Source organism: Alosa pseudoharengus, unplaced genomic scaffold, assembly GCF_046254945.1.
Source record: "Alosa pseudoharengus isolate Yale_2024_CS ecotype anadromous, Long Island Sound unplaced genomic scaffold, YU_APseudo_1.1 YU_APseudo_1.1_scf_9, whole genome shotgun sequence".
NCBI classification, from domain to species: Eukaryota; Metazoa; Chordata; class Actinopteri; order Clupeiformes; family Clupeidae; genus Alosa; species Alosa pseudoharengus.
This window is the reverse complement of record NW_027468881.1, coordinates 14,736,510-14,751,718: the sequence shown is the minus strand read 5'-3', so window position 1 is coordinate 14,751,718 and position 15,209 is coordinate 14,736,510. Positions and strand designations below refer to the sequence as shown.

Here is a 15,209-nt window from a genome sequence, read left to right as displayed (position 1 = left end):
GTCTTACCGTCTTATCTTACAACCTTTAGCCATGTGTCATGCTCAGTCAGAACAAACCTATTGGTCAAGAGAAAAACATTAAATAAAGATATGAACATAACACCGTAAACACAAGATATGAATAATTTTGTTCCTAACTGTAGACAATATACAATATGCAATATAGACCATACACAGTAATACAACACACTATACAAAATGCAGACACATACAAAATGCCTCATCTAGCAACATGTTCACCTTCAGCACCTACTGTATAAAGGCCATTGGTGTAATTACGACTGGTCCCCTGCGGTCGCGCACTTCCTCATTGCAGTCAGTGAAAGTTAATTGGCCTGTGGGAAGGCCCCCAAGAAACCAGGGGAACAGAGAGATGGGCCCAGTCATGTGTGTAACCTCTCAGTGGGTGGTGGGCTGCCCCCATGCTCTCGTTTTCACAGCCAGGCGGAGGAGGATGAGGAGCCCAGCTTGGGGAAGAGTACACCGCATCTCTCGGAATTAATGACCCACTTCTCTCCCTTTATTATATACATGCACAAACACACACACACACACACACACACACACACATTTTTCTATTTTTCTGTTAATCTTTCTCTATTATGTTGGTGCCATTGCCTTTTGAGCTTCTCTCTCTTTCTCTCCCTCTCTCTCTTGCATCCTCGCTCTTTGTTTGTCTGTCTCTGTCTCTGTCTCTGTCTCTCTCTCTCTCTCTCTCCCTCTCTCTCTCTCTGTGTGTGTGTGTGTGTGTTTGTGGTGCATTCCACAGTGCACATCCAAGCATTGAAAAGGAACATCTTCATCTCTCAGTCATGCCCTTCTATAGCCCTGACCCCCAGGTAATTACAGGGCAAAAGGCATGACCTTCTGTCACAGTGCTTGGCGTAGGGATGTCATGCGAAAGACAAGCAAAACAGTGATTAAATGAAAACAGTAAATCCTAAGAGACCCTAAAAGTCTCAGGGCCAGATGTACGTACACATACACCGCAGATTGTGAATGCTGTCAGACCCAAGTTTCCGTCGTATTTATCAATCGTTCAATCCTTAGTGTAAACTGCGCCTTTCTCTGCCTTTCTCTGCCCATAAACGCAATTTACGAACGTCCACAACTGAATGGCAGAGCCTATATACAAGCACAGTTGAATGAAGTTAACTGATGACCTTTAAAAAGAATCAAACGTTTAGCGATCATGAAATAATACCATACATGATAAGATGTAAACAAGCAGGGAGATAATGAAGATCAGTAGTTCTACTCAAACTTGTGCACGTAGGCTATGGAAGATTGGTCAAATCTAGCAAGTAGGAAAGTTTAAGTGAATGACATGAAAGTGAAAGTAAGACATTCGAAATGCCAACGAAAGTTGAGGTTGGTAGTTGGTAGTACAAATACTTTCACCACAAAAACTGGTGCTCTAAATAGCGATTCTGTTGTCTTTGAAAGGTTCTATTATTGACGCATTGAACTGCAAAACAAATACGCCTGAAGTGGGCGCAAAAGCGTTAGTACATCTGGCCCTCAGTCTTTCCTGTAGGAGAGGATTTACTGTAACATACCAGTGAGCCTAAAATTCCTGTAATCTTCTTGCTGTGAACGACCGGTGTACTGCTGTCTTATTGTAACAAAATACATAGGTGATGCCCAAGAATGTGAACAGAGGCAGCTCAGGGATAGGTAGTGAAGAACCAAGTTAAGATTCTTTGACATGGATTGCAAACCAGCTAAGCCAAATATGTGCTAAAAAACAGCTAGATAATACTTTACTGACTAGTCCTATTGAAGTATAGAAGAAAACAGTGCACTCTTTTATTTAAAATTCTCTGCAATCTTACAGATAAATAGCTGTGTATGAGAAGAATGTGTTTCAATCCATTCTTGTTTGTGTGGCAGAGTGTTTTATTTTTAAGTATACTGTTTATTATCAGAAACATCCACCTACGTAATTGTGGTTTGAAATCAAAAGGCTGGACCAAATCCTAGGCAAGAAAAAGAAGCCAGTTAATTTTGAAAGGCATAAAATGAGTTTAAACACATGACACATTTTATAAATGCAGTCATTCATCCACCTTTATTTGTGAAGAATAAAGCCTTTCATTTGAATGGTAAGTAGGGCTAAATAAAAAGTAATAGCTGTTAGCTAATTTGTATTCCCCTCTTGTGAGGTGAAGAGATTTGAATCATATTAAAAAAGGCATTAAGGTATCCTGTACAGGACCTATTTTAGGTGAATAGCTAGATGAGTCAGTGGTCAGTTGGTTTGAATTGTTTGAACCGTCTGACCTGATATGGCTCACCCTTCATCAGTGGCGAATCAGGCCAAGTCTGATTCTGCTGGATCATCTGTGGAATCAACAGGATATCCTTTCTCATGGTCTATATTATTATTCCTGTTTGGGGAAACTGATTCATGGTTGACTGCAAAAATCTGCACTGAGCTGGTTGTAGACTTATAAAAAGAGAAAGGATATCCTTTTGTAGTCACAGCTTCCCTGTTTTTCTTCTTTTTTTGGGGGGGGGGCTTTTTGTCCTTTTTTGAGCCTCTTTTGAGTCATGCTTGGGTGGGGCATCAAACTGACTTCTAGACAGGGGCCGGGGGCAGGGCGGTTGTTATTTCAAGCAAAGAAGGAGTATAGATTCTTTGATGTTTTGTAGTCATACATATTACATATGATTTTCCCTTCAAAAACAGCATATTTCCTCAAGGGAATATGCAATGCTATGGTAGAGTGTATGTTTTACTAAATTGCACATTCTACTAAGTGTTCATTTGAAGTGCACAGAATGCATTGCCTTGATAACACCCTCTGTTTAGACATATATTATAGTGTATGTATATGTATATGCATATCACTATGTAACACATCTTTTAAGCATACCTCTGCTGCACTCACATGCTCTGTATTTCCGTGTACTATTGACTTGACCTGTGCCTGTGTGGGTTTAAAGTGTGAGCAGATTTGTGAGTACAGCTTAATCACCAGGAACCAGCGATGAGACTGTTAAGAAATGCATATGAGCTGTATGATGTACTGTATATGTTTGTTTTTTTCACAGTGAATATATTTCTCACTGTGATTCATAGGTCAAGCACTCTTATTGTCAATGGCTCCGTTGACTATGTTTTGCGTAAGCACGTAATCATTTTGGGGGTCATTCAGTCATTTGGCCTGTTCATGCATTCGGTTTCCCGGGTGATTTACTGATGAGTCAACGTCAGTGCCCAATGAAAGTCAGCAGTGTTACGCACGCCGGCAACCTGCGGTCAGTCTTGCTCCCGACCTTAGGTAGCTGGAGCCACGGCGACGAGGAGCGTGTGAACAAATAAGCAACTGTTTACGCCTCAGACTCCCCCCCCCCCCCCGAAACAAAAACAGCCTTGTATGGTATCCTTGCAGCGGTTTATGTGCTGTGAAGCATTAATATCTCCGTGGGGAGGCATAGAACTTGGAATTAAGAACTAAGAACTAACACGTCGAGTGAGATCTGTGCTGCACCGCTTCAACTTCTAAATTCTGGGAAAAGACTAGACGAGGCAGCAACATACAAATGTAAAAGTTAGGACTTGAAGCCCAGGCCTGAGTTGCTTGCTGGCTTTTCTGTCTCTGCTCCCTCAGAGTGGATTATTGGATTATACATCAGTGAGGTTTTTTAAAGCGGTGCAAGACCTGACAAACCCAGAGCAGAAACCAAAAGTAAGATTTAGATACTTTGTTTGAACCCGCTCTGATAAGACTTAACCATGTCAGAAACATATCATCGCAGTTGTCTTATCCTCTGAGTTGTTATCTTGACAGATACTGACCAATTATATCGGTGTCTTGTTCCAACAGCTTTTGTAGCATTAGATACCACTTCAGCCAAAGGCACATCATGTGAATTAGCTGTCATAACATCAAGCTTGATGAGATTTGTCATGATGATTACCTACAGCAAAAAACACAAGGCTTATATGGCATTCCATCACCACCAACAACACCCACAAAATGACTCTTTTATCTGTGTATTGCCAAATTCCTTCCTATACTATCCTTGCATACAAGTTATCAATGAGTAACTATTCTTAGGAAGCCCTCATTTATACTCCTGGCTGAAAGGACTTTGTTAAATGGTTTCCTTCTACCATTAACCATGCAACAATGGGCATACAGTTTAGACAGGGAGCAAATACCTTGTTAATGATCAGTAAACTCGACTGAAGCGACTGGCCTCAATTTCAAATGTTTTTTTAAATGGTTTGCAGAAAACAGTATTAGTGTCGTTGTTAGAGATGCCTGTTGATACCAGTTTAGATACATAGACACATGAATTTGGCAATTTTGCAGTAACTAGTCATCTTGTTCAAGTATGTGTGTGTGTGTGTGTGTGTGTGTGTGTGTGTGTGTGTGTGTGTGTGTGTGTGTTTGTGTGTGTGTGAGAGAGAGAGAAAGAGAGAGAGAGAGAAAGAGAGAGAGAGAGAGAGAGAGAAGCACTCCATATAATATAAGGCAAATCAAATGTTATGTGAAGTCCTGCTTGAGGGTCTTTTTTTCCAGAGAGGAGAAGAAGAGGCGACTGGCCATTCTAGCGTATGATTAAAACGTGCCTGTGCTCCTTTTTACTTTACTGACTGGGAGAGAGCATGAGCTTCGCTGCCATATTAATCTGACATGCCCATCCCTCCTCTGGGATAGAGTATGGCCACATTAGGATAGAAGGGAAACCCCACTGTGATGGTAAAACAAGCACTAGATGTAGCTAAATGGCACTGTGGCCAATATCCCTAATTGTTAATCCATTTGTCCACAACCATTAAAGTCACAGTTGATTTGAATTGTTTCAGATAAGGCTAACATCTAGCAGTGAGCTACAATGAAGGGTTAATCGTTTGTGCCAGGACCTTTTGGCCTATAAATGCAAATTCCATTATGTATCCATAACATTAGCAGCTTAACACTTATTTTTTTTATTAAGAATTTTTTTTTTCTATTCTTTAAAATTATACATTTCACAAAGACTAGAATCAATCCTATTGGGGACAAACAGCCCATTTGATATGTAAATTAGCTCAGTATTTGCAGCATTGCGTAATTATTTCCAATTTTCCAACTCATTTGTAAGCAAATAGTACAGAATCTGATTTAACAAAAGAGGAAAAGCAAATATTAACTATTCCATTCTCTAGTCTCAAGCCCAGTCGGTTAATATTAACGCTATTGTTGGTGGAGGGGAAAAGGGTGTGAACAAAAGAGTGGCCATCGCGATGACATGTATGTGTGATAAGGACTGATAACAGTTAATAGACCCTGTTTTTCCAAAAGGTTTGTAATTTATCCTGACCCCTAATGTTTGCAGTGTATGTGCTGGTGAGCAGGGTAGCATCTTTAAACTGGTGTGTGTGTGTGTGTGTATGTGAAGAGAGTGAGTGTGAGCAAGCAAGAGAGAGAAGGAGAGAGAGAGAGAGAGAGAGAGAGAGAGAGAGAGAGAGAGAGAGAGAGAGAGAGAGAGAGAGAGAGAGAGAGAGAGAGAGAGAGAGAGAGAGAGAGAGAGAGAGAGAGAGAGAGAGAGAGAGAGAGAGAGAGAGAGAGAGAGAGAGAGAGAGAGAGAGAAGGGGGAGGGAGCAAGGTTGAATGAGCTCAAGGGAGTAGGGGGAGGGATTGTTTCTGCGTCTGTCTCCCCTGCCATTCGGCATTCGCCTGCTGCAGGAGGCAGCAGCAGGAGGCTTCGCTGTGGGCTAAAGGGAGGAGACACAGTGACTAGAGAGGAGGAAGCAAGCGAGAGGCAGAGAGAGATAAAGAGAGAGAGGAGGAAACGAGTGAGTGAGAGAGTGTGTGTGTGTGAGAGAGAGAGAGGGAGAGACTGGGCAGCATAGAAACAGCTGCAGGCAGAGAAGCAAGCCTTCTGACCAAAGCTGAGAGAGGCAGAGACTTGGAATGGAAGAGTGTGGATTTACATGCTGAATAAACCTGATACAAGGATTACATGTGAGGCAGCGCAGGACCTTCCTCGGTGCCTGTCTCTGCTGCTGCTGCTACTGCTGCTGTTGCTCGGAAGGGATTTATTTTTACTGAGCGACACTGTTCACAGGTGCTTGTGAGCTGAAGGAGAATCTGGGAGAGAGCGAGAGAGAGAAAGGGAGACAGAGAAAGAGAGAGAGACCAGAGCGACATTCACAATCGCGTTCATTTGCAGGATTATTTCTGTTTTTCTTTTACACTTCCAGCCTGATTCACTGATGCTTTTAAATGGTTCCATACAGGAAGAATGCCTGGGGGTAACCCCAAGAGCAGAGTAGAGCCGGACAGTGACCACAGCCGGACTGCCCAAGCCCAGACTGCGGAGGACAGCCAAGTGGAAGCCAAGGCACCGGCCGGCAGCATGGCGGCCAGGAGGGGCAAGTCAGGGCTGCCCCAGAGTACCTCCAGGTCCGAGCTGCGGGTCTACAAGGCGGGCAGCTCCACAGAGGGTCGGCTGCCGGTGCCCACCAATCTGCGCAAGCAGAAGTCGCTGACCAACCTGTGCGTGCTGACCGACGCCGAGAAGAAGATGCACCTCTATCAGCCCAAGTGGTCAGATGACATGGCCAAGCCGGGCTCAGGGTACGGCAAGACTGGCAAACCCAAGGATGGAGGTGTGGGTGCCGGGCGAGGTGGTGGTGGTGGAGGAGGAGGAGGAGGACACGCACCTCTGTCTAGGAAACTCTCCAAGTCCGAGCACTCCCTCTGCCCAGGCAAGTCTAAATCTTTCAGTCAGCTGGTGCCCCCGTCGAACTTGGCCAAACCCAGCCGCTTGCCGCGCGGGCCCTACGCTGAGGTCAAGCCCATCAGCAAGGCACAGGAGGCGGCCAAGGATACCAAGTCTGATGACGAGATACTGACCAGCAAGGCTAAAGTGAACGGCAAGAAGGGAGCGACCAGCCCTTCTTCTGGGGCAGCCACCAACGGAGGTGGGAAAGGGCAAGAGGGTGACAAGTCTTTTGTAAAGGTGGACCCCGAGCTGGTGGTGACCGTATTGGGGGACCTGGAACAGCTGCTCTTCAGCCAGATGTTGGGTGAGTACCGTGCCGCACTCTAGTGCTTTTGCTGCTTTCCAAATGCTGCTGTTCACAACATGTGAGCTATGCCTGCTAGCGACCCCTGCTACCCTCTTACCCATCTACCTGCCTACCAGGTCTGCCTGAGCTTTCTAGCGCTTCAGACCATGACAAAAACAAACCCAGCCCTTTCTGCCTGGGCTGTCATCATCACCACGCGTCCCTCGGCTCTCCGACAACCCAGACAGTCGTGCTCTCATCATCACACAGACCCCATGCCGCTAGCCCCTAAGAACCGCTCCTTTTTTTCTCTATGCTATGCTAAGCGGATACCATATGATTCACCTTCTTTTTGTCCTTCATTGATCAAACAGTTTTTTTTTATCTATTTTTTTCTGAGCATCACTCTCTCTTTGTTTACATTGTATGCGTATGAGACAGCTGTCTAAAACCTGGGTGAAACCAATTAGGTGTTGAGAAGAGGGGGGGAGCCCTTCACGTTGACTCGGAAAAACACACGGCACATGTCATTTTCTGTGCATTAGTTCAGGGCATTTAGTGTGCGTGACACACTGCCCTAATGCACGGATCACAACAATGCTGCACTGTCATGTCCTGATCATATGATTAAAGCTGCCATTGCACCACATCCCTCCAGGGCATATTGGCACATTGATGCTGTTCCTAGATGTACTCCACATACATAACAACGCGTTCACAAACAACACTGGTTGTAGCTAAAAGAGCACAGCCAGCAAAAAATGAACAACAACTACAGGGCAACAAGGAACAAGGAACAAGCTTCAGGATGTGCAAGCTGTCCCCTGAAAATACGCCGAGGCTTTTTTGAACCAGTTTCAGTTCCATAGTGAGGGGGACATATTTAGCTTTCCCTTTGCTTCCCATTGATCCAGCGGGGGCCTCTGACAGATGGTCCCCCTCCCCACCTCCCTCCCCATCACTGCGGGGAGGAGAGACAGAATAATGGGGAGGGTCACACTCTGGCCCGAGGTCATTCAGCAGGTACTGCATGCACAGGCTGCTCGTTTTGTTTACATTCAGCATAAAGGCAGGCGAGAAACAAATAGGAAAGCACAATTCATTTAATTTTGTGTATTGTGACTGTTTTCAACCCCCCCCCTCCCCCCCCATCACTTTTCCCTGGGTGTCAGGTCCACTAGATATTTCAGTAATGTCTTTTGGCAACTGGAACATATTGGGTTATTTTTCAGCGTCACGTCGTTCGGTGTCATTTATTTCTCAATCATTCTCTACTTTGAGGTGCAGTGGTGTGTGACAGACCGGATATGTGCACCTGGTCTCGGCATGCTATCGGGCTTTCCATTTCTGTCCGAGAAGAGATAGTTGCTTTAGTGGCCGTGTGGAGGACAGAGATATGAGAAAATAGAATTCAGTTCATTTATGAGCCCCCCCCCCCTTCCAGCCCTCCCTGGTTTGTTCTGACCTTGTCTTCGCCTCACCTTTCGCCTGGGAGATACGTGGAACAGAGGGGGGATGGGGAAAGAAGAGATTGGAGGAGAATAGTATCAGATCTCGCTCAGCAGATGACCTAAATTTTATTTTACTCACACTATCCGGCAGACTGGTGGAAATTGCCACAGCTCTTCTTTCTGGCCTGATCAGGCCATCAGATGACACAGCCTGGCAGCAAGCACTCCTCCTTCACTTCCTCCTCCTCTTCTTCTCTCTTCCTCCTCCTCCTCCTCCTTATGTGTGTGCTCATCTGTGGCAGAGGGGGAGGTTGGAGTGGATCAGGAGATGGCGTGCTGTTTCTCCTTGCACCAGCAGGACTGGCTTCAGATAGCAGCACAGATGACTATATTTCCCTACACTAGCTGGTCAGTATGATGTAGAGTTATTAAGCCAGGAGTAGTGTTGCTAGGTTACATGGTGGATGGGTGGAAAAGAGGAATGCACTCTCAAATGTAAACTATGACTAGTCTCTGTGCTCTTTCCTTTGTGAGAGGATACTTTTAGTATCCCTAACTGGCAGCTGAAACAATGAATTCACAATGAATCACTAGCCGTCATCACAGGAACTCATGACAGAGTGCCTTTATGAAAAATAGTGATGGTGTGCCTGCATTTAAGCATCCCCTGAGTCCCTGAAGTCTTTCTTAAAAGGGATTGCAGTCAAAAGATGTTCAGTCACCATCTGAAAAGAGGGAGCACTAATGTGCTAGGTGTTAACCCTAGCATGTGTGAGCAATGCCACAAAAACCTGATTTGACAGATGCCGCTTTAATTTGTGCCTGTAAGAGGTTTACCATGCAAATCAGTTTTTCTTCAAGTGTGGCTCTGGCACAATTTTTTTCCAGGGAATCCAACCAAAGGGTTAGGATTTGGAGATTAACAGTACATAAACATAATGAGGAGATTTACCCATTTGATTTAAACATCCCGGGCCCGCATTTACAAACTGTTGCACCCACACAATGCCAACAGGCATGTGACTTCCTTTCATGGCTTCATTTGCTAAGCCTTTAAAAGATCCCTGTTGCATATGTAACATTTAAACCATCCATTTTTGTTTAGCACTTTTGTTTAGCACTATTCTGAAGTCTGAGGGCTGATGGGGTTTCTCAGCTGACGATCACATATTTCGGACATTTTATTTAAACGACGGTCATGTGAAGAATTCCTTCTATGCGGCGGGATAACTCCCCGTGACATGTGAGTCACGGGGTGTGTCCTTGGGCCTCGTGGCATCCCTGGTGGTGTTGGCATCCCTGCCATGCCTCATCTTCCTCACTGCTCTTCTTCCTCCTCTTCCTCGTGTTCAGCCAGCGCTGTTTGGGCATAAAGTGGTGCGGGGCAGTGGGACATGATGGGACCTGACAGCCTGAGAGGATATTCCCACAACCTCACACACACACACACACATACAAACACACGTGCCCATGCTTAGGAATGCACTCTGAAAGAAATGGAAAGACAGAAATAGAGAGGAAGGGAGAGAGAGAGAAAAGTTGAGAGTTATTACTATAATTACCATAGTCATTCACTTGTAATGGTGACCTAAAAGTGCCACATACAGCCTATACTGCCAAAACCCTTCACTGCTGGTTTCATACACTTGAGGATGTACATCCTACTGTGTGTGTGTGTGTGTGTGTGTGAGTGTGTGAGTGTGTGTGTGTGTTTGTGTCTGTGTGTATGTGTGCAAGTGTGTGTGTGTGAGTGTGTGTGTGTGAGTGTGTGTGTGTGAGTGTGTGTGTGTGTGTGCGTGCGTGTGTGTGTGTGTGTGTGTGTGTGTGGCTGTCCACTTATGCACTTATACATAAGCAGACATAGACAGGAGAGCTGTCTCTTTGCTGTTGTGAAGGATGGCTCTGAATGGTGCAGGAAATGGATTTAGCTCTGTGACTGCCATGGTAATGAGGCCTGTCTTTGGTATAGGAAGCAGGCCTGGCCTGGGATGGTAGGGAGAGGAGGGTAAGGTCTATTACAGACCACATGTGCCTTCTGCCCCTGGAATCAGATAGACCCCTCAGTGGAGCTTTTAGATCACACCACAGTGGAGTCAGAGATTCGCTCCATAAAGATTTGTACAAACACACAGAGAGATGCCCATGTGTACAAGTACAGATAAAGTGAGGTTGATGACACACACACACACACACACACACCACACACACCGCACACACACACACACACACACACACACACACACACACACACACACACACACACACATTGCTGTCCATATGAACAACAAACACATGGCTATGTGCAGACATACGCAAAGATCTTATAGTGTGGCTTTGAGGTCTTTGTTGAAATGTTGATGGCTTCCTCCAGCTTACCACATAATGTGCGGCAGCTATGTAATGACATTACAACCAGGCTAATTTGTCCATGCGTTCTTTTTTTCTTCAGTAGATTGTTATAATGTAATTTTGTTTCTCAATCTAATTTTGCATGTCTGCACTCTGCAAAGCTACTGTTGGGAATCGAGAGAATCTGTTAAATTAAACATGTGAAAACGTAATGCTTGCTGTTCACAATCAATGTTGTCCCTTCAATAATGATTTGTTATTGTTTAGCTGTTCCATTGTTTTGATTTCAGATTCGCCAATCTCTTTGGTAACTAATCTTTAGAGACAAAACCTAGCTTGTCTGAAACTGTATGTCAAAAAGCAGCCCTATGTTTAAGCGTATCGTAAAATAACTCTCAGAAGACCACAAGGCATACTTTCCAGTGCATTGCAACTCCGAATGCCCCAGCTAGTGTATATTTAGCCCTTGTTTGTCAGTTATAGGGGGCTGGTCTGAGTGCCTTGTCCAGAAATTCTGTCATATTTCAAGAGGTGGTTTTATACGGCACTTGAACACAAGAGACTACTTTTGAGGGCCAGAATGTCTTTGTGGCTGCTTTCTTCTACTGTGAGCTGTCGGCAGTCTGTAGTCTATATACCCAGCTGGTGAAACTCACTCGGCCGCCACCAATGTGCTTTTCTGCACTACATCAGCATAAAGCACAGCCTCAGCTTGTTCCTAAGTGCGTAGTGACATTTTTATTTAGTGTCTGATTATGTGCTTATTTGAGCCTGTTTTCTTTTTGGGAAATACAGGAATTTTTTGTAGCTTTTAGGCTTGTTGTACATATTTTTCCATTAGTGTTGATGAGGTCGTAAGAAAACAGAAATGACATATATTTCCATTTCTCAGTGTCCGCAGATAATATATTGCTACTTAAAAGAATAACAAGCTAATTAAAGAACATTTAAAACCACTTTTAAAGAACTCCTACTATTTTCTCCACAACATTTATTGTGTAGAAACATTTGGCTTCCCTTTAGAAAGAGACATTACCATGAGTCCTGTGGTCCATTATTAGACTCCAGCAGACTTTGGAGTCCTCTACACTCTAGAATGAAATCAAGGCATACTTGAGAGCATCTGCGTCAAGGGCTTCTTAAAACTCTGCAGGAGAGTGGCATCAAACAGCCCTGAATAAAGTCACAAACATGCACATATGTGGTTTTGCCTCTGGCTGCTCACACTAATGCTAGGGTCCAGCGACAGCTGTTGATGGGACAGACACAGAGGGAGATCGGCGGCCCTGGTGTGTGTCTATAAAATTACTCGCTCTGTGTAATAGCCGTAAAAGCTGTTGTGTTTGTTTTTAAATACTAATTTAAATACTAATTTTAGATAGCATTCAGTTGTATAAGTCACCAGGATGAGAAGGGTTGACAGGCTTATCTTTGGGACTCTGTGTCTTTCCACATGTCACCCCTTTTAAAATGTTTAATTTGTTTACAGCATGCTAGTGTGATACTACCAACTTCATTCATTCATTAACACATACACGTGAGAGACAGACAAACACACACACACACACACACACACACACACACACACACACACACACACACACACACACACACACACACACACACACACACACAATCACTATCACGCTATTTGCTGACAAAAAATCACTTGCCTCATTTACCAAGGCTTTACTGGTGGACTCCTAAATCTCCACACACAAATGGTGTATTCCTTTCCCATCAATGGCTCCGGTCTTTGGCCCCAATGCTTTTTAATCACCAGCAGGACTCCGACAATCCCTTTAGGTGTCTGCTGTGATGATAATCAGATACAGCCCCCATCCATCTCATCTTTTGGAGCCACCATTTCAAATTCCCTAGCACCTTAATCAGTTCATACATTTGCTAATCTATGGTGGTTCTAAGCAGCCTTGAGTCTGTAAGCAGCTCAGTCATCTTATTGAGAGAGAGAGAGAGAGAGAGAGAGAGAGAGAGAGAGAGAGAGAGAGAGAGAGAGAGAGAGAGAGAGAGATCAAGAAAGAGGGAGGGAGGGAGAGAATGAAGGGAAAGAGTGAGAGGGCAGAGGAAACAAGCAGATGTTCATTTGATAGGAGGTGGTCCTCCATGCACAGATCCCTTGAATCGGTTCTCTTTGTAATGACTAGAAGCTCCCCTGCTTAAGATCTTAAGAGTCAAGTGGATGTCGATTTAAGCGGATAGTACAGCCTTGGCTAGCATCTTATTTACAGGAAGGATAGATAAGGCTGAATGATTTAAATGTGTCTGCTGTGCAGCAAGAAAAAAAAGTTATGTATAACCATCAGATGTGTTATCCTTGATGGAGTATGGTTAAGGAGCATCTGATTATCATTTAATGTCACTTTGAACATAGAGATGCTTTGAACATTCTTCTACCACTATCTCCTTCACCTACACTTTGACTAGTAGGCTACTTCAGCTCCTGCACTCTCATTCTCTGGTACTAGTATGTATTGTAGTATTATTTATTGTTACCTAAGGTTTCCTTTGCAGTATAGCTTAAATGAATTAATGTGTTTTTAGCTTGAACATGTATGGACTGGTGATGTAGACTTTCACAGTTTGGTAGTTACCAGTGCTGTGATGGCTAAAGTATCCAGGAGATCTTCAAGCAGCATAGTCCAGTTGGGATTCTGTGTCTAGTGTGGATATATCTGCCCAGATGCATCATTTTTGATTCCTCTACCATCATCACTTGTAACACCAAACACCAAAACCACTCTGGAGTCATGCAGATGTATTAGAGACTCCGTAGTCTAGCTGACAGCATCTCACCATGCAAGCGAATGTCAAATGAGGTCCCTCTTTGCTGTGGCTTACCAATGCAAGTGCACGGCTGCGTCTTCAAGGCCTGCCACACTTACAGTTTCCAAGCCTTCAAAAGTCCTCTGTATCGGGCCTGTCAGATTCGATGAAGGCCCGTTGCGGTGTGGTTGGTGTCGTAGGCATTGATGGCTTAGCTAATGCATTCCTCGTTGACAAAAGCTGTTTTCGCTCAGTGCTCTGTCTAGTGCACGTCATATAGGGTTTATTCTATGGGGATGCTGCTGGGCTGAGCTGAGTTGGCATAGTAGTGTTTGTTGTTGTCTTGCACCACAAATGGCTGCCTCTCTGGTCTCTCTCTAACGGGAAACTGACCGTCAGTGTTTCCAGTGAGCTCACAGGCATGGTGCAACACATCTGAGAACATGCCCCCGCATATATGATTATTATATTATTATTTTTTTTTTTACTTTAACTAAATCCTCTGGGTTTGTTTGGTGCTGGACACATACAGGGAAGGATGTATTTGAAAGACAATAATGTCCTGCTCCAGGGCTCATGTTTGACTGACTTTGGTTTTGGTTCTTCTCTCTTTACGTGTGTTGTCCATGGTGCTACAGCTGGTGGTTTCCAAATGTCGCAGTGCAGGGGATACAGTCATGCTGGCCTGAGGTCATCTTCCCTGTTCCGTGCCGTTGTATTGTTGGTGTTCATTTTGTTGCACAACAACAGCTTAAGTGCCACCCTTTGCTTAAAAGTTTCAGAGAAAAAAAATAATGAAAAAAAAAATAAAATAAAGGAAGGCAGAACAAAGACGTCACTTGAAGTTGCTTCTGGCTGGCTGTGAACAATTTTCTCCACATGGGCGCAAACTTTTTATGGCCCCCTGCGCCAGACAAACGCTTGGCCAGTGATAGGTGTAACAGCCCCCACCCCACTCCACCCCACCCTACCGCCCGTGGACCCAACACAGGATGCACAAACACAGGCCTTGCCCAGCCGCGAGAGAGCTTTATTGTAGCTGCAGCTGTGGCACTGTGGTACTTTAGTGAGCCATAGCATGAGCTCATAAGACCTCCAGTTGTTTGGGCACCCTGCCTGCTGCCCATTTGCCCACGTGGACGGACGAGTTTCTGCTTCCGCATAGATATTGAGGTAAAGTTATGTAAGGTTGTCCTATGTCTCCCAATATGCCATGGGCTATCCAGATGGGAAAGGCCCCTTTTATCCCCATGCTGAGAGAGCACATAGCTAATTTATAGGTCACCTTTGCTGTTCCTGTGAGCCGTGAGAGAACGCTGGAGAACAAAGGTCTTGGACAAAGGAAGTGCATCCATGTGGGTCAGTCAGAGGCAGACAGTCACTCAGTGTGTGGAGGTTTTGAAAGGGCTTTGCCCCCTGTGTACAGTGCATTTCCCTGGTCTGACCCTTGTCTCTCCATTCAAATCTGACCATCATGGGAAAAAACTCAGCCAATTGGCAATGCTTCACTTTTCAGCTGTTGCAGTCCGCACTTATGATCTGATCATCACATGTTTTGAACAACAACGTTTTTTTGGAGTGTGTGTGTGTGTGTGTATGTTTGAGCGGGTCAT

At 44.6% G+C, this 15,209-nt stretch overlaps 1 protein-coding gene across 2 annotated transcripts in view; it reads left to right on the top strand.

The window, feature by feature from the left end:
* nav1a (neuron navigator 1a) overlaps positions 1–15,209 on the top strand; it is a 95,896-nt gene that overhangs the window by 16,219 nt on the left and 64,468 nt on the right. For both annotated transcript variants that reach the window (XM_076276956.1, XM_076276955.1), the window contains exon 4: positions 6,239–7,030. In XM_076276956.1, the coding sequence (XP_076133071.1) occupies positions 6,239–7,030 (792 nt within the window). The remainder of the gene's footprint in view (positions 1–6,238; positions 7,031–15,209) is intronic.